This window comes from Pholcus phalangioides, unplaced genomic scaffold, assembly GCF_987345545.1.
Source record: "Pholcus phalangioides strain wild (caught in Gottingen) unplaced genomic scaffold, Ppha-v1.0 ptg000013l_1, whole genome shotgun sequence".
NCBI classification, from domain to species: Eukaryota; Metazoa; Arthropoda; class Arachnida; order Araneae; family Pholcidae; genus Pholcus; species Pholcus phalangioides.
In genome coordinates, this window is record NW_028301606.1 from 6,567,310 (window position 1) to 6,591,787 (window position 24,478).

General features: G+C 34.4%; 1 protein-coding gene across 1 annotated transcript in view; it reads right to left on the bottom strand.

The window, feature by feature from the left end:
• The window catches only part of LOC149078508 (integrin alpha-PS2-like), an 88,029-nt gene that overhangs the window by 21,954 nt on the left and 41,597 nt on the right, over positions 1–24,478 (bottom strand). The window contains exons 5-8 of the mRNA XM_089240618.1: positions 11,108–11,169; positions 5,895–5,943; positions 1,486–1,572; positions 1,291–1,379 (exon numbers count right to left, since the gene is read on the bottom strand). Of these exons, the coding sequence (XP_089096744.1) occupies positions 1,291–1,379; positions 1,486–1,572; positions 5,895–5,943; positions 11,108–11,169 (287 nt within the window). The remainder of the gene's footprint in view (positions 1–1,290; positions 1,380–1,485; positions 1,573–5,894; positions 5,944–11,107; positions 11,170–24,478) is intronic.

The following is a 24,478-nucleotide window of genomic DNA, read 5'->3' on the forward strand; positions in this document are numbered from 1 at the left end:
TTTTGAGCGAAATGTAAAAAAATATCGTTGTAGCACTATCGAGGTGTTTAACATTAAACTATAAGCAATTCCAAGCAAGATTTGAAAAAAAAAAAAATCGTTGCAGTGCCGTCTTAAAACATTGGCCCGCCCGAACACATCCCGGAAGCCTCAAGAGAAGAAGGGCCTCACAAAAATGAGATATAGTTGAAATTTTCGAGGAGTATGCAAGCAAATTTGCCTGATGAAAAATCACTTTTCCTGGAGGTTCATGGTGCAAGCTTAGAGAGAGAGAGAATCTTCACTTTTCTGAATATCATGTAATTCTTATATATTATAATTTGATCTTACTGCAAGCCCGACGAAATTGCAAAAAAATTAGGTACTAGCCAAATTTCTTAGGAATCAAACTCTTTCTATACAAAACTATAAAAACAATCAAATTAACGCAAAATTTAATGAAAATTTTAAATCGATGAAAATTCAGAACTAAAGAAAATTTTAAACTGATGAAATAAATAATTTCAAAACTAATGAAAAGTCATAATTAATAGAAAATATTTCCATAATTGATGAAAATTCAAAATTAATAAAAGAAATAACCCCAGAATTAGTGAAAATTCAAAATTATTTCGAGAAAAAATTCCAGAATCCATGGAATGTCATAATTAATAAAAGAAATCCCACAGAATATATATTAATTCAGAATTAAAGAAAAATTCAGAATTAAAGGAAAAATTTCACAACTAACGGGAATTCAGAATTAAAGGAAAAATTTCACAACTAACGGGAATTCAGAATTAAAGGAAAAATTTCACAACTAACGGGAATTCAGAATTATTGAGAGAAACAATTCCAGAATGGATGGAAAGTCAGAATTATTAAAAGAAATAATCCAAGATGAAATTCAGAACCAATTGAAAGAAAAATCCCAGAATTGATGGAAGTTTGTAATTAATGAAAGTGGTAATTAAATAATATTGATGAAAATTCCAGAATGAAAACAGGCCCCCCCCCCCCCGTATCTCCGCCCACGTGTCCCGCTAAGAAAATACAAACGCGTAGCGTGATTATGTAACACGCTTCTGCCGACGCGAAATGGTTCAATTGGGGGTTCTCTCTCCTCTCTCTCTCTCACACACACCGTGAAGCAAAAAATACAGGCATACAGGTACACAGGTATACATAAAAAAAGCCGTTTCGACACGACGCAGTGAAGACGTGTCCCTCGCTGCACAACTGCACAGCCCTCGCGTATACACAGCTTTAAAAATAAGCTGGAAAAAAAGAGCTTAATTTTTGATTTCTTACCTTTCCGTTCAGGTTTTCTCCTCTGGGCATTCCGACTACCACATCCATACTGTTATCTCCAGTGAATTCACCAGCAGCTGAGGCATAACCTTTTTCAGAGAGAGATTCAAGTAATGTTCAACAAACATTCACACGCATGGCATATGACAGAAATCTATGGAACCATAAAATGAATATAAATACTATTATATTTACCCAAGAAACTGTCATCGTATTGTGGTTGCGATTCGTAAGTTCGGTGCTCACTCTTGTCCCTCGATAGACTTTTCGAAAAAACTTGGCCTAAAAATGTAAATATTCGAACAATGAAAATTTTCAAAATAGAGTAGACTCTCGCTGATCCGGCACATATCAAACCAGGGTGTGCCGGATAACAGAAATACCTAGATAACTGGAAGTTAATTGAAAAATAAATTTAAATAATAACTTCTGCGCGCACAGACATTCAGTGACATAGTTAGAGAAAGATATTCTCTCCTCTACTAATACAATATATAACGAAAATTGTTTCTGTAAAAAGGTATTTTATGTTTAAGAAAAGAACACATTCATCTCTGCCCTCACGGGGACTCAAAACTGGTTCTCTCGTGCATATACGTCGCCATCTGGTGGCCAACGTGTCCCTTGCGAGCTATTAGCGGAATATTGCCGCCATCCATTGCATGGAGTCATTCAGTATATGGGCTATGTACGCTTCGAAGAGGGAATGCTCTATCTGCTTTCGTAGCTCAGTGGTAGAGCACTCATCCAGCAGAGAGACCGGGGTTCGAGTCCCCGTGAGGCAAAAGATAAATTTTCTTTTCAGAAACATAAAATATATGTTCACACAGCCAGTTTTCCGTATACGGCCGACACTCGTTATAACAACCACCTTCGTTCCATTTAAAACGGGCATGTCATTATATCGAACGTTTTAAAATAACGGAGTTTAGGTTCTCGGGAAAATTGCTTATTGTAATGTAACCCGCAATAATTAACAATATATTAATAATGTTATTATTAACAATAACGTAATTTAAAAAAATACTTCATTCCGTTATAATGTTGCAATGAAAATGTATCTGGCTGAAAAAAAAAAAAAACCTCAAAATTTAAACACATAATATAGTATGGATATTGTGCTTAAGGGCCCTACACACGTTCAGTTATGCCTGCACAGTTATACCTGTACAGGCATAACTGCGCAGGCATAACCGAACGGTTCGATGCATCCACACCATTCAGTTATACCTGTGCAGGCGAAGCTTCTGGAACCGGTTCTAGGCAATCTGTGGGGATATTTTCATTCTTCGATCTCTGTCTTCGCGGTCTTTTGATCAGTTCGGATTTTTTCAGTCTATAAAGTTCGGAATTTTCTAGTATGATTTCCACAGATGATGCTTTGGGTGCAGTTGGATTGGTTATGGCACTGAAAGTTATTAACTCAAAAAAAAAAAAAAAGCGGGTAACGTGGTACAAAGATTGGTTTAAAAAAAAGGCAACAATATTCGCACGTTAAATTATTAGAGGAATTGAGATTTGCACCAAAAGATTGGCATAATTTTCTCAGAATGGATCAAGGTACCTACTCAAAGCTTTTTTTTTCAATTCCTTTCGGAAATTGCTTCGCAAACTGTTTATTTTTTTAACAACACTGTCTCTTTTCGCTAGAGGATCTATTTCTCTCATTTTCCACACCAATCTCTCATAACTATCATCTTTCTTAATTTTGTTATGGCAATCTTTAGTTTTCACCTGCCACAAGCATTTCTTATTCCTATACACTTCAATGAATTCTTCCAAACATTCGCGCTGCCCGTTTCGAAGATCGCTCGTCATTATAAACCTCGAGTCGTGAAAACTAAACTGAACTCTGAACTAAACTCTGGTGGAGTGTTGAAATCGGTGTTTCCCAAAGTAGGACTATTCAGGCTATGAATGGACACAAGGGGGTGATGGGGGGACGAGAGGAAAACATCAGTTTTCGAAAACTCAGACCATTTTACCAAGGAAGCCTTTGTAAATATGGGCCTTGGGCAAAAAAAAAAAACTAATATTGCACACAGAAATTCGTACTTATTTCATCAGAGCTAAAGTGTTTTATTCTCCCTTTGAATGTGCGCTGTACATTCCAGATGTATTGTAACTGTAAATTGATCGGTAAAAAGCCTACTGTCACAGATCAACGGGGGCTGTTTTTACTAATGAATATTGTCATTATTCGAGCCATTTCCCCCCCCCCCCCAACCCCCACAAAGATGGGATTGGGATCAGGATTCTGGTTTCAGAGCCCGAGATGATTCCAATCATTCTTTTTTCCCACGTTAAAAAATTCACTATAGTGGCGGCTCGGCAAAGAGAATAGCCTCTGTGCACTGCGGCAGGATGTGGGTGAGAAGGGGCAGGGGGGTGACGCTCAAGAGCCGCGACGCACACTTTGAGGAAGACTGCTGTAACGGAAGATGTTTGTTGAATCTACACCATATAAGTACAATAATGCATTTTGATGTTACTAAAACCTCTCATAATGACCGATTTACATGACTTCAGTAAAAGGCACTACTGCCTACTCATGCTTATCAAGAATGCTATCCATATCTACAGTGATTATGACAATACGTATAGGCAATAAAAGAGAAATTTTGGTATTACAATCGACGCCCGATATAACGACCCCTTCGTCTCGTCGAGAATGGACGTTATATTTGGAGCAAGGTCGTAGCGAGGGGGAGACTTGGGGGTGTGATCGGGCCTGATTGGGACGGTCGTTATATAAGTAAAACATAAAACATTTGGGACTTACCCTACCAGTCTTTGTCGCTAGTGAAGTTCTCATAACGAGCGTCGACTTTATCTTCGAAAACAAGCATCGTTTCTCCTCTGAATATACAGATAGGGGATACATGCTCCTTCAGCATCGTATGATAGTATTTTCTTTTCGCGATAGCGTCGATTTAAAAAAAATAATTTTTTTGACTTGAAAATTTTTACGGTAGCTTACGTAGTGTTTTTCCTTGAAAGAAAACTGCATTTTCACGCGACCTCTTACGATTAATTCAACTCAATTAGAAATTGACTTCTTTTTAAGCATAGTATTTATATTAATAGTATTACTCAATGATATAATTATATTATTAATCGTATATCTCTCTCAAAGAATTTTTCGATTGTTTTCTTACGTTTAACTAGCGTAATTTCATCTGAATTTTTTTCTTTCAATGTTTGAGCTGAAAGTTGAAATTCGTTGCAATCTGACGAGATGTGTCCAAAAAACAAATTCAATGAGATTCATTAAGAATTATGTACATGTAAAAGAAAATAATAAATTGCAGTGATTTTTGTCCTGTTGATGCTTGCTGGTGTTCGGTCAAGAAAGGAGTAGGAATCCTGCGTTAGAAATTGCAAACAATTGCAAACATTAACTGACTCGTATAAACACGTGCTTGATTTCTAAAGGAACATGTGAAAGAATACTAAAATAATCTGATGTCACGGGGCCCCTAAAATCTCCAAGAACCCTGGTTAAAAACCTCTTCTCTAAATAATCAATGAACAATTAATAGTTATAGCACATTATTTGAATATAAAGTTTGTGTGTTTCGGTGCATAATTTCGGGCAAATTTATTGAAAAGAGTGATTTCAGAAACAAAATTGCGAATTTTAACAATGGTCGAAATATTTCTAAAATTTTATTTCGATTTTTTTTATTCGATATGAAATTGCAAGAAAATATCGTGAAAATTACGCCATTAGAAATATTTCTTCTAATTAAATGGAATCCCTCTCCAAAACAAGTTATTCAGTTGTTCTATTACATTATCAGTGAAAAAAGAAGAGGGAAGAAAGAAAGACAAGGGCGAATATAAGAAAGCGGGGAAAAAACTGCGCAGTTATACCTGATGGCCCATACAAACGCTCAGTTATACCTGCGCAGGCATAACTGCACAGTTATACCGAATCGAAAAACCATTCCCTTCAGGTCGCCTGTGCAGATCAACTGACGGCCCCTACACACGCTCAGTTATGCCTGCACAGTTGGCCTGTACAGGCATAACTGCGCAGGTATAACTGAGCGTGTGTAGGGGCCTTTACGGAAGTACTGTTTATTTGTCCAAAACCCCTACATTTATTTTTCTTTACATGCAACAAAATAGAGTAATAAGTTGACTTGCTTGTATGTTTTCCCATTGAGAAATTGCGCAATGAAATTTACAGACTTAATTAATGATAAAAAATCAATCACATGAGAAAATGCCAAAAAACGGCAAGGGCTGAGTCGAGTTCGGTCGTTGTAAGGGATTGGATGACATTTAATGGTCGTTGTATGGGATAAAAAAGTAACATGTCAGAAATATTAGAATATTGGACATAAGTAGTGAGCGTTATAATGGAATGCTCGTTCTAACGAGCGTAGACTCTATATTGAATGCAGTTTCATGTTTTCCTCTCTCAGATGGGACTCCAACAAAAACCAGCCTTAAAAACATTTTATGACTGGACGAGCCGGACTACCGCACGGCCGAGAGACTCAACTGTAACCTCATAAACAAATATGATAAAATTTCAATTATGAAATTAATTAACGCGTACGGGAGGATTCATTTTATTATAAGAGCGTACATACCTTGCCAATGATAGCTTCCTACGGCTCCAACGAAAAGCCTCTCTCCATCCTGATGAAGAAAAATTAATTAATTAATTATTGTCGGATTTCCCTAATGTAATTCTGTGATTCTTATAAACACTATTTATACAAGGAATTTAAATATATTTCTATGTTGTTTGATTCAAGCCTTTGTTTTTCGAATTGTAAAAACTTTTGTAAATTGCATTTTAAGGGGAAATTCATTATTCATGTTCTTTATTCAGGATTACCATCGTCCTCATTTTTTGATGTCATTTTGAGTGTCTTCATGCGGTTTTTTTTTAATTTGTCGCTTTTTTCCTCATTTTCAGGGGAAAAAATGCGCCTTGAACGAAAAATCTGTTCATCGGTATGAGTTTATTTGATTTTTGTTTTTTTAACCCAAGTATTCCTACACTCTTTGGGGAACCCAGGCCTGTATATACTTACCATCCATTCAAAGTACTCCCCTGAAAAAAATACGTACTGAATACATATTAAATGCATCTCTGTTTTATTTAGAAAACAATTTTTGTTATTTGATGATACAGAAACGCCATCTATTATGAAAATCCGTAAAAGTCATAGCCACAAGTGCATGCATGTGTCCTCATTCAAAAGTTTCAAATTTTGTAACCAGTGATCGTGACCTCGTTGAAAAAATTTTTCAATTTGACTAATCTCACCCCACCCACTAACATATTTCGCGAAATGTGCTGCCATCTAACGGTGAAATTACGTCGTCACGTGCACTGCAATTTTTTTTCAAAAAATTATTTTGTTTGATAAAACTCAAAATCCCCAAACGCCAAAAATTGTCAAGTGGACCAAATTTGGCAAATTTGTCCCACGAATACGGGGAAATTTTCCTTGAGTTATTATCACACTGTAATAACTTTGGGGAGAGGTCTAACTTTTTCTAGTTGCGAGCACTACCTATAACCATCATCAAAAGAAGAGCACCGTTAACGAAGTTTGGCGCATGTGTGCATGAAATTGGAAACATTTTAATCTTTGAATGCGGTTTGCACAAGTTCTTTCATTTTTAAATCTATGTGGTGCTCGCGAGCACAATATCAAACTTAAGCGTGTGCCGTCTTAACGCATGTGCCCACCCGGGCACGGCCCGGGGACCTCTAGAGAGGAAGAGCCTCACACTAATTAGAAGCGGCTGAAATTTTCAAAAATTTGTTAGGTAGGGCCTTAGAAAGATCACTTGGCCCGCGGCCCCATGATGCTCTTAAGACGGCCCTGGTCTAGCCCTGTGGGGGATTCAGGGACCACCGTTGTGCTCAGGAAGGAAAATTTGGTTGAAGATGCCTGCACTAGGTCAAAGGCCGGCAGAGAGATTGTTTAAAAAATTGCTTTGGAGCAGCAGCGGTTTAAAAGTTTAATGTCTGTTAAAGTTTAATATAAGCAAGAAAAATTGAATAATGGAAGATCCAAGTCAGTGTCGCCATCTAGGTAATAAAAACCAAAGATTAATCATATTTATTTTCAGTTATTTTACACAGATGGCAGCACCAGCATAAATTTTCTTTACTGGACAAATTTCTTTACTCAAAATCGAAAAAATTAAAATTATTCTCCCAAATAATATATGTATGTATATATATATTTGATAATTATGACAAAAACATGAACATTTACTGTCATAGTTATTTACATAATCATTTGCAAGCCTTGTCAAATTATATACACGCCAACGAAAAACAAAAAATCTATCCACCAGATTTATAAAATAATTTTTTTTTTAATTTTTTGCAAAAATATGCAAAAATATTTTACATGTACAAGATATAGCATGTACTAATGAGACCCGAACAAGAATTTTTACGACATTCCCGTTACAATGATGTAAATGTGATAACCACAAGTGTCCTTCATGCCGCTATTCTAGCTAAGGTGCTAGGCGGGAGTTGGCCAGAGTTGGTGTTTGGTGAAGTAGTAGGCGGGACGAAACGAATGGTTTCATAATAACCATTACATGTAGTTTTTATTTTATATATATTCATTTTTTCCTTTAATAAATATAATCAGCCAGAGCGATTCAACCAAAACAATAAGGCCGAGGCTGATCCATAGCTGAGTCTCTCTTCAGACAAGCCCCGTTTAAACTAATCCCACATTGCTCACCAAAATAGGTTTAGAGCAAGACGACTCGGCCTGGTAGTTATATATCTATATGTGTACAGTCAAACCTCGTTAGCGCGTCACCCGGTTAACACGTCACTCCGCTTACCGGGTCACTTTATGGAAGTCCGAATTGTCCTCAGGCACAGCTAGGGCTTACTCCGTTTAACGAGTCACTCCGCTTACTAAGTCATATTTTTGCTCTCCCAAGAGTGACTCATTAACGAGGTTTGACTGTATTTGTTTTTCCTCTATTCAAGTCCTTCATGCATTTCATGTCCACAACACACGTGCTTACTCATGTTCATAGCCGGAGATAGACTTGGAAGTCTGGGGGGGGGGGGGCGCGTACGATGATGAAGATGTCAATTCATATATACATATATATATTAGATCAGTCGACTCCACCTTTGAGGTATCTCCACCCATGCTCATATTGTCGTATTCATGTTGCTCACCGAGTAAGGTGCTAAGCGAGATGACACGAGTGATCCCTAACTGTATATATTTCCCCACGCAATGTATTTCTATTTTGTATATTTTCATTAAATTCGCCGGAGCGAGTGAACTCAATCCAATAAAACTGATGCTCGCTTGTAGTCCGCAAGTTATCAAACCGATTTGCTCATCAATAAGATATTAAGCGAGATGACTCGCTCCCCCGATGGATATTTTATATTTCACAATAAGATTCTCATTTCGTTTTTTTTTTGTATCCTGTGTATATAATATGGCAAGTGTAAGATAACAGATGAGATGGGTAGTGCCGTCTTAACCCATGGGTCCACCCGGGAACGGCCTGGGGGCCTCAAGGGAAGAGGGACCTCACAGGAATTAGAAGCGGCTGAAATTTTCGAAAATTTGTTAGGTAGGGGCCTCAGGAAAATCACTTGGCCCGTTGCCCCATGATGCTCTTAAGACGGCCTTGGTCATGCCCCTCCCCCCTCCAATTGCTTTTAAAATATACCTTCATCCTAATATGTGTACATTCATCCGTCTTAACGAAACCCCGAAACTTTTCTCCAACTCCCAACCCCATCGCGTCTGAAATCACAGCAAAATTTGTTAATCGTGACAGTATCCAATTGTCCGGGGAAAATCTGTTATAAAAAGTTTTGTATGTTCCTTTTTTTTCTTTTTTGACACAAAATAAAGTGTTCCTGACTCTGCCATGAAGCTGGGTTGGAAGAGATCTCGGCAACGGGATAAATCCAGTGGCAAAGTTCTGGCGTTCATTCGTGTCATAATTATCATCTCATTCATCACTAATATTTGTCACGTCTTACATTTTTTCGCAGATTTCACTTAAATCCACTGTGATTTGCAGTTTTCGAGCAGCAACTCGTCGGCCAAGCATGTCCCACACATGCTCTATCGGATTCAAGTCAGGTAAGAATGCTGGCCATTCCATACGGGTTATATCCTCAGATTCAAGGCATTCGTTTACGATGTTTGCTCGGTGAGGACGGGCGTTGTCATCCATAAACACAAATTCTGCGCCCATGGCACCCCCTAAACAAACGTACATGTTGTTCCAGAATGTCCCGATAAATTTGGGCGTTCATGGTTCCGGTTTGAACATGCAGATCTGTTCTGGAACCCAGTATGATTCCACCACAAACGAGCAATGCTGCACCACCGTAACGGTGTCGTTCAATGATGTTGTCTTGGTGGTAACGGGTACCTGGCGTTCTCCATATGAAAGTCCGACGTGAATCAGACTGCAAGCTAAACCTGGACTCGTCGGAAAACATCACACAAGCCCATTGTGACGATGTGAACATTGCATGTTCTCTACTCCAGGCTAATCGCTGCCGACAGTGAGTTGCCGTGAGCGGAACAAATCTGACAGGCCTGCGAGCATGTAGACCAATATCTCCCAAACGTCTGTACACGGTTTGCCTTGAAACTGTGGTACCCGTGGCTGCAGATAGCTGACGAGACAGGTCGGATGCTGTGCTCCGTCTGCTTCTTTTGGCAGTTACTGCCAAATACCGGTCTTCATTCGGCGTTGTAACTCGGGGGCGACCTGTACTGTAACGTCTACTGACATTTCCGTTATCTTGGAATCGTTGCCAAAGCCTAGAGATGCCACTTTGTGCAATTCCAAGTTCCTCGGATACTTCCATCTGAGTACGCCCACATTCCAGGCGGCCGATAATTCTACCACGTAAAAAATCATCCACATGCGCCCTCTATGTCATAACTATTCGCTTATGGCACTGAGCGCCTTACAGAACTCTTGTGAACAATTTCACTTCTTTGCCACCATTCCTTCTATACCCCCCTCTTACACTCTCGTCATTGTGACGTACTATCGGCATCATCTGGTGGCTTCCTGAAATTTGCATATCATTCTTGCAGATGTGTGTGATAATTCTACAGGTGAAATTTTTACTTTAGATTTCGATTTCCGTGAGATTCTGAATTATTCTTAATTTATGGACATGAGTGTATATATATATATATATATATATTTTTTTTTTTTTGGTACAGAAAAAATTTCACATTTTTGTCGATAGATGGCTGTTTATGAAAGCAAATCACTGGAAATATGCAAATCGGACTCTAAAGCAAAGACAGGGTATTGATGGATAAAGCATTAATGGTGAAGTTGTTCTTTTTACCTCAGCCGCGCATCGACGGCTGAAACGATTGACAAACGTTACGAACGTTTCACGGACACAGAAGAGATAGAGGAAAGGAATGGGATCAATCGCTCCACCCGGACTGGCTTCCCTGGCCCTCTAGTGACAAAAATTTGAACTAATTTTTTTTTCTGTACCAAAAAAAAAAATCCCCCCTTCGTGAGAATAACTTTTTAGCATACCGCATTCAAACTTTTCAATACCTTCAATTCTTATAAATTTTTAAACAATTTACCAATTTTATGTGAAGCTAATTTTTGAAAATTTCTGTCACAAAATAACGCTATCGACAACTCTGGATGCTGAACGTCGCTTTTAAACTTTGAAGAATGGTGTTAACGCTCACTCAATTTACGAGTTATGCCACTGCATTTAACATGCATTTTATGAAGTATCACTGTGCAATAATAGTTTTGAGAGACAATATATTACCTCTGTAAGTGCAGCTGACATTCCGGCTTGACAATGTCCCATGCTATGGAAGCCCCATGTTGCTGTATATATATATATATAAAAAATTACAAAAATTAAATTTAAAAAAATTAGCAAAAATGAATAGAATAGATCAAATTCGAAATTGTTGTGCAATATGTGCCATTAACACAAATGACAGTCAATATCGTACTCATCTGAGACACATTATAAAATAAAAGAATTCATAGATAAGATAACTTATTGTAAAACAAAAAGGCTTTCATATAATCTTATTGAAGGAATATAATTGATTTTGTGGAATATTTAAATGTGTTTTTTATATGAAAAAACCGCAGATATACATTCAGTGGAAACTTCTTTCTTTTCGATATATTATGTAAATGGAAATCAAATACAGTAAAACGCGTATATGACGGTATTCATAGGGACATAGGGATCGGAGAAACGTATCGTTATACAGAAGCGTTTTTGTCAACCTTTCTAAATCCAAGAACCAGTCTGAAATAATTTGACGGACCAGTTGGATTCCGTACCAAAGGACATTCCTTTAATTTTTTTGGGTTGTCCCGATTTTTTTTATACAATAAACGCTGAAATTGTAATATTTACTAAGGCCATGAATACCAGGCGTTTTCATAACAGAAAATATATTATGATAATTATGGCAATAAATATTCATATCTCACATATTTTTTAGGTTCAACGTTTTTTTCCGAGCAAGTTTTATTAATAATTCGTGTTAGTGTCTACTTCTGGCAACGTTTCTGATCACAATTAACGATGTCCCGTATTTTAACGTATTTAAGTATCCCAGTTTAACGTTTTTTTTCCAATGAAATATGGTCATCTCATTTGAATTTTTTTCGCGTGAAATACATTCTTTTTACTGCGATTTGTAGCAGTACTTTATGATCCTTTACCATTTACCTACCCCTGAATTTAAAAAGCAATATTATTACAATAAATTATAGCAATACTATTTGTATATTATTTATTATTATTATTTATAGCAATAAAAAAAATTACAATTTTTTGACTAATTTAGTGATACGATTTTCATCGTATTCTGTAGGATCATAGTTCCTCACATTTTCCACGATGATGTATGTTGAACCATAGTATGAAGGAACAATTTTTTTGAACCGATATGGATACTATTATAATTAATCACAGCGGTTGAATAATTTTTTATTGTTAGAATTAATTTTACCAAGTCTGCTTGTGGACTGCCTATGGTCCGTTGAGAAACACTGTTGTAAAGGATTTATCGTTATAAATGTAGTATAGGGTAGACAAGAAGTCATATAGACACATTTCAAAAATTTATAACAAATCAACCTATTGACATAAAAAGGTGCAGTTTTCACCAGAATACTTTATCACACACACACATTGCCTAGAGTTTTCATTTTCATTTTTTTATAAATTTAAAAAAAATTCAAACTTCACTCACAGGTGGCGCTATAAATCTAAAAAAATTCTACGCAGCACATAAAATGTAACACAAACGGTATATTATTAATGCTTATGACGATTTTCGTTACATAAAACTATGGTATTTCGGTATGAGCGACGTTTTTTTTGTTTGATCTTCATCTAAACTGGTGAAAGAGAGGTCATATTAAAATGTGATAGTTTTATGTAATGAAAATTGTCATAAACACTAATTTCGTGATAAATCGCTGTTGATTCCGAATCTGGCATTAGTTTTGTCAGATGATTTGAAGTGAAAATTAAATTCCAATATAATACCATAAGGAACGTACAAATCACGTTGAAATATTGCGCGTTATAAATAAATAGAGTAAATTATTAGCAAAGATAATTTAGTGACTTTAGGATGATTTTGGGACGCCGATTTCGAATCTAACATTGGTTTTTGCCGAATTGGCTCTAGTGTTTGTTATAATGCATACTATGACAGCAATGTGATTTGTATGCTGCTTATGTATTACCACTAAATGTAATTTTCACTTCATCTCAAAACTAGACCCCATCTATCTGACAAAACGAATGCCAGATTCGGAATCAGCAGCACGCCCCAATGTACCCTAAAACCATTAAAATTTTCTTGAGAACATTTTTTTTGTTGTTGACCAGTGTTACACTGTTTGTGTTGTATTTTATGTCATGTCGAGTCTCGTTTTACAGCGCCACCTTCGAGTGAAAGTTGAACTTTTTTTCAATTATCAAAAATTTTGGACCAGCAGTTCACAACCTTTTTTGACTCGTGGAGCCCTATCCAGTATATAATTTCTATGACGAAACCCTGTTTGACTCGAGTAGCCCATTTTTGTACATATTTTTTATGGCAGAAGCATGTAGGTATCTTTTATTTATTTATCTATCAAATTTACTGATTTATATTGTTTTCCTCGAGTCGCCACGGAGCCCTTTTGGCTCCACGGAGCACCGGTTGAGAACCCCTGTTCTAGACCATGGTCTCCTAAACTCTTTGTTCCTTCGTCCCTTCTTTAGAAAAATTTTATTCCCCCCCCCCCCCCAGATTCAAGTAAGCCCATAGGATCCTATACTAAACCAATATCTTATACCGTCCCTTTAGACCAGCGGTTCTCAACCTTTCCTGAGCCCTTTTCAGTGAATAAATTTCTCTGGCAAAGCCCTATTTCACTCGAGGAGCCCTTTTTAGCATATTATTTATATGACGGTACCCTTTAGGCCTCTTTTTTTTTTGTTTATTTATCGAATTTATTACAAAACAGTAAGTACCAAACAAAAAAGCAATTCAATTAAACCGTGAATGAGTTTAATTTTTGTTTCTTTCTATCTTTTCTGTACACACACAGTAGTTGTTTATCATTTTCAAAAAGTAGGGAAAACTCCACACGGCGTCTTTCGAAACGGACAATAAAAATACTTCCGACATACTTATTTACCAAATTTTAATTTATTTATTTTTTCCTTTCGTAATGGAAGTGGGAGGTCTATTTTCAGTGAATAGCATGTTTTTCAACCGATGGAAAAGCGTTTACAGGATGTTTATGCAAAATATTCTAGACATTACCAGACGCTTTTATTTCTTATATGGTCAGAATGGAAAATAAGGATAAGTAACACGTTTTCTTGAAATAGACATTCCTCGAGGAAAAGTCATTTGAATAGCGTTTTGTCGAATATGATACTGATTCGTAGTTTTATCCATATACATACGTACGGGGTGATAATAAAAAAACTATCCCGACATATGGGCCCCTAACTATCATACCATTCACAGAAACTGAATGAAATTTTGGCATAAGGTATTTTGAGGTATGCGCTCAAAAATGGTATGGAAAACGACAGTGTCACTCTAACAGTTACGGTTACAGTGAGAAAATTTCGAAAATATCAAATGGCAACACCAAGTTTTTTGTATTGGAATGCGATCTCCATACTGAAAAACACTAAATAGCGTTGGAATGGCATCTGTAGCACGAAAATCCCCGGAGCTACGCAAGGAAAAAGTAAAAAAGACTTTGCAGTGCACCAGCAGAACATTAATGTTCGTTTCATTCATCCCACCGTTTCTTCGGCTGAGATCCCAGCCTGATTAGTCCTCCACAAGGTCATGTGGGAAATTTGTGAAACAATAAAATGCTTTATTTTATGCTGCTTCTCTGTCCTTATTGGTTGTCCTCACTTTTAGCCCATCTACCGCCGGTGATTTTCATGCTACAGTTGCCGTTCGAACGCTATTTAGGGTTTTTCACACTGGAGATCGCATTCCAATACAAAAAACTTGGTGTTGCCATTTGATATTTTCGAAATTTTCTCACTGTAACCGTAACTGTTAGAGTGACACTGTTGTTTTCCATATCATTCTTGAGCGCATACATCAAAATACCTTATGCCAAAATTTCATTCAGTTTCTGTGAATGGTATGATAGTTAGGGGCCCATATGTCGGGATAGTTTTTTTATAATCACCCTGTATATATATATCGTGTCGTGAAATTTCGAGAAATCTGAAATTTATTTTTCAATTGACATTTATGTCTCTTAAAGGTCATAAGTTGAAGACAACTCTGTATTGGATGCATAGATTGCCCCTTTGGGTTCCTTGTGTTCGTAACTGCCGTCAAACTCTGTTATAATGACATCTATGATTCCGATTTGTCGTTAGAACAGAGGTTAACATTTTCCAAAACCTATTTTGAGATAAAATATAATCATATGCAGTCAAATATTGTGCATGAAGTTGTGATTTTATTATGATCAGTCGAGCCCGGAAGTTCAGGCAAAATGCCATAAATGCCTTTTCTTTTGCTTATTTTCAAACTTTTTTGTAAAAATGCCTTTTTTGAATGAGTTTCCAAAATATAATTTCTCATTCATCATGTCTGAAAAAAGTTTCGAAAAACTCTGACTGTTACTTTTTTTTCAGTCCCCATTTTTCACCGGGACCTATCATTACCTCCACCACTGTATTATGATGTCACATATTTTTTCATTAAACACTAGATTTTCAGAGTTCCGTTCCTGTTCCATTATCTCACCAGAAAAGAGCCGAAAAACACCGACCAACATGACTATTATTCCCGTCATTTCTCTTTTAATGGAAACAGAAATCAACGCATGTCGTCATATTATCGCTAGACGCTCGTAAATACGTTCTACTTCAGTCAGTTCCTTAAACAACAAGTTCAAACAAAAAAAAGAAAGACGAACTGTCGTCGAAGACCACAAGAACTCTAAAAGACCACTTGACATACACGTTAGGAGTACAATATTCACGTTTGATGTAAAAGTGGTACTCTCAAGAGCACCGGAAAAAAAATAAAATACAAAAAAGTCACTCATACAAAAATCTCTCATCTTATCAGTCTCAGTGCTCAGAGAAAAAAAAATGCCACTGCCAAGAACTAATTTAGTGTATAAAAAAAATTAAAATAAATTCGGGTGGGTATTCGTAGGCGAATTATGTTACCTTACACTTTAACCAGTATCGGGCTATTCCCATTTATGGACACGTAAAGTCTCCAAGTTAAGTTGCGTAAGCTCAGTAGCATGCGGTCAAACATTATACGGTCAGTGTAGGAGCTGATATATATATGAGAATATACCGTATTAGATACGTTCCCACAGCTTTATAGAGCCGACGTGGTCCATGACAAGCTCCAACATTCATGTAATTTAAGGCTTTCCTCCATTTTTTATTGCCATCACTGGGGAGAATATTAAAATATGTATTTTTTTTTATTTCGTTCGAGATTATTCTCCGCACATTCCCTTTGTGATGTAATTCACATTTTTATGTGTTTGCGTGGGAGAAAACATCCCCAGCTTCGTTAAGGCGAAAATTATTCCCGTCGCTGTTTGCACTTCAAACACCTCAATGAATTCACGAGCACGTGCATAGTGGACCATGGGAACAATTGATGACCCTCTCATAATGAATACTGTTTTCTATACCATGATGGACTCTCTAACCTGTCTTTTACTAGAGGAATAGAGTGTGTTGCTTTTTTTTTTGCCGAATTATGTTCAAGGCTAGAAACAGCAGCAGTGAACTCGTCGTCGGTGAGGATGAAGACACCAATTTGTGCCAAAATCGTGTCCTATAAAAAGTAACTGCTCGGTGTAAGTTGAGACTTTGAACGCGACGATGTGTGAATGGATTATTTGGATAGAGCAAAAAAGAAGGAATAATATGAGAGAAGTTTACGCTTACGTGGGTGGCAACAACCTCTGTCTGTGGGCGTTTTTCCATTTGCTTGCATGGTTCATTCATTAGAATGGAAAATTTGCTACGATGAAATGGAATTATCCATACTCATCAAACTGTCTTCTTTTACGAGTGAGAGTTTTTTATTCGTGAAAATCATAAACGTGTTTATGAGTTTGAAATTTTTGAAAAAAAAAAAATCCAATATTATAAATTTTTTTGAAAATTTCACTTATTTTTGGAAGAGTTATCAGTTTTTTCAAATTTTTCTTTTTAAATTTTTAGAATTTGTTATTTTTGTGATTTTTCAAATTTTTTTTTTTGTGATTTTTCCAGTTTTGTAATTTGCAGATTTTTCATTTCTATAATTTTACTAATTTTTTGCTCATTTCTCACGATTTTCGTAATTTGTTACAATTTCTCTTTTTTTCCAATTTTAAAATGTTCTCTTTCTTTTCGAATTTTTAGTTTTTCGTAATTTTTTTTCCTGATTTAATATTATTGACGTAATTTTTCACATTATTTCTTTCCTTTTTTGTAAATTTTCACATTTTCAGTTTCTTGTAAATTTTCACATTTTCAGTTTTTTGAATTTTCACATTTTCAGTTTCTTGTAAATTTTCACATTTTCAGTTTTTTGAATTTTCACATTTTCAGTTTTTTGAATTTTCACATTTTCAGTTTCTTGTAAATTTTCACATTTTCAGTTTCTTGTAAATTTTCACATTTTCAGTTTCTTGTAAATTTTCACATTTTCAGTTTTTTGAATTTTCACATTTTCAGTTTTTTGAATTTTCACATTTTCAGTTTCTTGTAAATTTTCACATTTTCAGTTTTTTGAATTTTCTCATTTTCAGTTTTTTGAATTTTCACATTTTCAGTTTTTTGAATTTTCACATTTTCAGTTTTTTGAATTTTCACATTTTCAGTTTTTTGAATTTTCACATTTTCAGTTTCTTGTAAATTTTCACATTTTCAGTTTCTTGTAAATTTTCACATTTTCAGTTTTTTGAATTTTCTCATTTTCAGTTTTTTGAATTTTCACATTTTCAGTTTTTTGAATTTTCACATTTTCAGTTTTTTGGATTTTCACATTTTCAGTTTTTTGAATTTTCACATTTTCAGTTTTTTGGATTTTCACATTTTCAGTTTTTTGAATTTTCACATTTTCAGTTTTTTGAATTTTTACTTTTTCAATTTTTCGAATTTTTACTTTTTCAGTTTTTTGAATTTTTACTTTTTCAGTTTTTTGAATTTTTACTTTTTCAGTTTTTTGAATTTTTACTTTTTCTTTTTTTATCGAAAATTCCTATTCTTCTGAATTTCTAATTTTTGCGTTCTTGTGCGTTTTTCCATGGTGAAATTTTCATGGATTTTTACATTTTTGTGAACTTTTCATGACTTTTTTTTGTGTGTTCTTCATAGATTATATATTTCGGGAGTTCTTCATGAATTTTTATTTATTTATTCATGTAGTGAATTTTATTCTTCTTAGCTTATCATTTTTTTATTTTTCGCGATTAGCCAATTGCTATAACTTTCATGAATTTCCGTCAAAGTTTCCACAATTATTATTGAATATTCCATTTATTACTGGATTAAAACTCACGAGTTTTAAGAATTTTCATAATTTATTTATTATTATTTATTTTTTTTACATTTCCTCTCACGAATTTCTCAAACAATTTTCCAACTCAAATTCAAGGGAAACAAATAAGTACTTAAAATTCGCTAAAAAACACACGAAACCATCTTCAGTCCATATATAACCCGACAACTCAAAAGCAAAAAAAAAATTTTCACATATGAGCCAAAGAAAAGTTCATTTTTATCTTCAAAGCTAAAAATAATTTGTGCACCATTTTTTTTTTCGGTCCTTTGGCGTCATCAAGGCTTAAGGAAAATACCGAAAAACACCTGGAAGAAAAGTGCTCCGAAAACGGTTTTTTCCCGCTAATTTCATCATTTTAACTTCTTTTTCAAAAAAAAAAATCATTTTGAAAACTCACCTAATATTTTTTTTAAAGGAAAATGGCGTCATGAGTCACAAACACACGACACTCATGAGAGTGTTATAAACCCCCTAAGATTTACGTCACTTTGATGCAACGCGTGTGACGACAAACAAATATTTATATTTAGAGCGGACGAGTGAGTCTTCGTTCGTCATCTTTCGAGTTCCTCTTGCAACAGTCACTATTTTACATGGTCTCAAAGGTCTTACCTACACTTATTTTACCGTACTATCACTTCAAAACATTCAGCAGTTGGAGCAAACATTACAGCGTTGGAGTTTTTGAGATTAATTGTTAAGTAGAATTTGAGTTTTGTTATAAAATATAATTTGGGATTTTTTCTATTAAATATAGAATTTGCAATTCAATTTAAAATAGCATCTGGGATTTATAATAAAATAGAATTCCCAATTTATTATTAAATATAATTATAATTTATTATTAAATGTAATTTAAAATTTACTAATAAATAAAATTTATAATTATTTATTAAATAAAATTTATAATAAGTAATGGATGGATTTATAAGAAAATGGATATAAGTCAGGATTTATTATTAAATAGAATATTGCATTCATTATTAAACAGAATATTGCATTCATTATTAAACAGAATACTGCATTCATTATTAAACAGAATATTGCATTCATTATCAAGTAGAATATTACATTCATTATTAAGTAGAATATTACATTCATTATTAAGTAAAATATTACATTCATTATTAAGTAAAATATTACATTCATTATTAAGTAAAATATTACATTCATTATTAAGTAAAATATTACATTCATTATTAAGTAAAATATTACATTCATTATTTAATAATGAATGTAATATTCTATTTAATAATATTAAATAGAATATTACATTCATTTGAATAGAATTTTGCATTTATCAGAGCATTTATTATTAAGCAAAATTTGGCATTTGTTATTAAACATAAATTGGAATTTATTATTAAATAGAATTCGACTTTTATTATTGAATAGAATTCGACTTTTATTATTGAATAGAATTTGGCATTTATTATTTTAACAGAATTTGGCATTTATTATTAAACCGAATTTGGCATTTAATTTTAAATAGAATTTCGAATTCAATATTGAATAGGGTTTTGAATTGAGCATTAAATAAAATTTCAATGGATTTTTTTCATATGTAGGCTACTGTAATTTGCAATTCGCTCTAACGCATAACACTCGCAAAAAAATAAAATAAAATAAATAAGATATAAAATAATTAAATAAAAAAAAAAGAAATGAATGCTTGATAGAATTAAATGAATATTATAAAAAATGGAATAAAACATAAATAAAATAAAAAAAATTAATCTGAAAAATAAGCGAAGAAAAGAGAAAAATCTGAAAAATTTGCGAAGACCTCAAATAAAACAAAAAATGGAAAAAAAAAAATCGAAAAATATAGAAAAAAGTAAAAATTTCGTAAAATACGCTAATCCTAAGTTAATAATAAAAGAAAATAGTACCATGATAGCCATTAATTGATTTAAGAATTGAAGAGAAAATGCAATTGCCCTTAACACATCGGTATATTGAACCAAAATCTACATTGTAATGTAATACGTATATTGAACTTAATATTTTTTAGGAAATTTCTTCTCTTTTCACTAACGCGTTTAACATAAGAAAAATAATCTCATGATAACATGTGTTCCGTTTCCCCCCAAAAAAAGAAAAATGGCAATGAAATGTGACATGTATAAGAATAAATGTGCTTTTTTGTGTATAAATAAACGTGACTAGAAAATTTACGGTCATACTTGGTGTGCAGAGCAATGACATTGGTACTTGAAAAATAAAACTATAGAAGGAAGAGCCCGTAGTTTCGGTTTCTGAACCAACGCCTACTCGCCTCGCACAAATAACGCCCTCTTCATTTGAAATAACGTCTTCAGAATAGAATCGGATGTAATAAATTTCTTGAGACATTTCAAGAAAAATACTCAAGATGCTTTTTCCTGTCGTTTTTCTTTTTCACACTCGTAAAAAATGTGACGCGTCAAAGACCAACTGATTCATCAAGTAGTCGCCTTTGATAATACAGTACTGCATTGATTCCCATACGGTGTATTTTCGCGGAAGGGTTATATAATTTCTAGAGCCCGGATTATATGCAAATATGCGCTTATGTGAATAAGTGCATATGCAATTGCATATTTTAGCACTTTTATAGTTGGTGCATATAGTAAATGCATAAAATTAGCGAAGTTTCAGAATAAATGCACATTTTTAGCATTTTTTTATTGATTGCATTGTACTATTGTTTGCGGGACTTTTTTAATCTTTCCATTCTTCAAATTTAATCAAACTTCTTTTATTTTTCCCAGAAAATACTTTTCCATTGAGTATTGTTCATTTTAGAGAATACTTTTAGTCACTTTTAAATGCATGTGTTCTTCATTTTTTGCGCATATTTCTTAATTTTACAGCATATTTTTTCTTTTCTTTTAGGTTAGGTCATACTTCAGTGCTTTTAATATAAATTTTTTTCCATTTTTTGCATATTTCTCTTCTTATGCATTTTTTTTTCATGCATATTTATCCTTTTTAGGGAACTTTAGTATTTTTAGATGCATACTTTTTCATTTCACTTATATTTTTCAATATACGCATAATGTACTATATGTCCTTTAGGACATAATGAACAATTTTAAGGCATATTGACTTTTTTTTTCTATTTCAGGCATAATTCGGTATTTTTAAATGCATATTTTCACAATTTTTATGATTTTTTCTTTTTTTCGGCACGTTGAAATAAATGTACATTGTTTGATGGGGGTTTTTTTTTCATTTCTGGGTACATTTTTCATTTTTTTGTGTCATACTTCAAGCATTAGATAGATTTGTTTTCATTTTTCGCAAATATGTTTGATTTCATGGCATATTTAAGTAAGATTTAGCTTTTTTTAGTGCATGTTTCAGCATTTTTAGTGCATATTTTGTTACTTTTATTGCGCATATAATTCGGACTCTAATAATTACAGTAATGCCCCGAAGTTACATGATAGGTGGGACCAACGACAACTTCGCAAGACGGGATTTAATTTTTCCATAGAAATACATATAGATATCAGTTAATTAGGACCAAATTTATAAAACTGTGTAGAACACCCATCTTTTTGTTTCTTAGTATGACTGAAATACTATCAGACGCTGATCCAGGATGATGTATCGGGAGAGGTGATTTGTGTAAGTGCCTTGGACAGTCCCGTATTTTATGGGCCAGACAAATTTTCCCATATTACCCGACATTTGGGAGGGGTGATTGTTTCCAGGGCCGTAACTAGTATTTTCGTGAAACTTGGTATATAGGATATATGGACCATGGAGAAAATAAAAATTTTACAGTTGTGCTTTTCCCATGGTCCAAATACCGTATATACCAAGTTTCAATGAAATACGTCCACCCCAACGGGCGCTAACAGATCGGAATAGTGTCAGTATAATTCAAGTGACACTACTCACAATAGTTATATTGACATTACTCCGATCTATGTAGCGCCCAGGGTGATGGACGTATTTCATTGAAACTTGGTATATACGTTATTTGCACCATAAGAAAAAGATACCTGCTAATAAAAAAACTCAACTTTTTCACCTGGTGGTCAAAAACTGAACCATTTTTTATATTGAATCTTTATTTTCCCCATTGTCCATGTATCCTATATACCAAGTTTCATCAAAATACCTCCATCGGAATGGGAGCTACCTACGTCTGAGTAGTGTCAGCTTATTTATAACTACGCTGTACAGTGAAACCTCACTACAACGAAACTCGATACTCCTCCGCAACGATATTTTTGTCTTGTTTCGAAATGCTTATACTCTAATATTAAACTGCTGCCTCTCGACACAACGATAATCCCTCTACAACAATATTTTTTTTCGTTGTTCACAGAGTATCGTTATATCGAGATGTCACTGTAACTGCTTTGTTCGCGTAAAACGATTTTCTTGAATTTTGATACTCAAAACTTCTCATACAACATAAAATCAGCAAAAAAAAAAAAAAAAAATTCTATCCGACATTTATATATTCAACCGCGACAACGTTGACATACTAAAGAAAATGTCTATTCCTTATTATTTAAGAAAGGGCATAAAAGTGATGTCAATCTAAATGATAAATGGATATATTCTTCGTAGGGGTTCCGCTATATTGTAAATGCGAATTCATTTCACGAGAAATAAAATGGATGAGGAAATCTCTCGTGTAATAGAGAAAGAAAAATGTAAAAAACTTATTTCTCTTGCCATCCAGTCATCATGGCCGCACCCATTACAAAAAAATCACTATAAAGACGTCAAAAAACCATGAGGAAAAGTCTGTACCTCACAATCGTAAACTTGAATACAAAAACCCATTAAATTCAACGTGTGTCTTTTCCAAGCTCTTCTATAGAAACTTCAATGTTTCACACCGAGTTGAGCCAAATTGAAGTTTACCATGAAGCCCGTGAGCCATTAAATGATAAAGCGTTATTTGACAAGATGGTATCAGATCACAGAAGCTTGATAAAATACCAGGATGTAATACAGTTGTACATTGGGCACAGGATGTGACGACGGGTCCGAGTTAAGCAGGAACACCAAAATATTGGACTTTTTATGTATTCTGAGAAATTAATTTCTTTCATGAAATATTGTCACATAGCAAATGAGAATTGTCATCTCTTTCATGAAATAATAAATTTAGTTATTTTGATAATTTATTTCTTTCATTAATTCTGAAATTATTTTTTTCAATAATTATAAAATTGTTTTCCTCATTAATTCCGAAATTACTTCCAATAATTCTGAAGTTATTTTTACTTGAAATTCTCATTGCACACTCACAGATCGCTTGAGTAGCTGGATGCAAGCTCTCACTTGCAGATCACTTAAGAAGCTCGTGGAACACTTCAAACTCCCTGAAGTGTCCCGCAAAGCATTTCTAGATCACAAGTGAATCACGACACATTTGAAGATCACTTTAATCTGCCAAAGGAACATTTCCAGATCACTGGAGTGATCCGCAGCACACTTATAGATTACTTGAGTAGCTCGCGGAACACTTCCAGCCAGTTCAATGAAGTGGCCCATTTTCCAGTGACATTTCCAGAGAGCTCGAATGCCCGGCGGCATACTTTCGGGTCAATTGAGTGTGGTTCATGTAACATTTCCAAATCACACAATTACTCCCGGCAAATTTCCAAACCAATGAAGATGCCCGCACTCTCCAAAAGGTTGAGCACCCTCGCAATATACTATAGTAACAATCAGATTCTTATATATACAGGGTGTCCTCTGTAAGTCCTTATTCAGCCTTTATCTCTCTACCTTTCGTCATAGAGATATGGCTCTAATTTACGAAATGCTCAAAATGTGTTCGAAATCACCCTGCACCAGTTTTGGCAGTCAAAATACAGTGTGCCACAAAATTAAAAAATTAAAATTTGTATATGGACACCCTGTGTCAAAAAAACTATTAAAAATTTGTTGCTCTATCTTTTCTAAGACCAGCAAAAAAAAAAATTGTGTTTCTTAGTAAAATATTCATTGAGATATTCAAATTCAAAAATTGGAGAAAAATTGGGAAGAACAGCACATACTTACGGACAACGCTTCGTTCCCTCATTCCTGCGGTTCTTTCCCACCTTTTCTAAGATTTTTGAATTCAAATATCT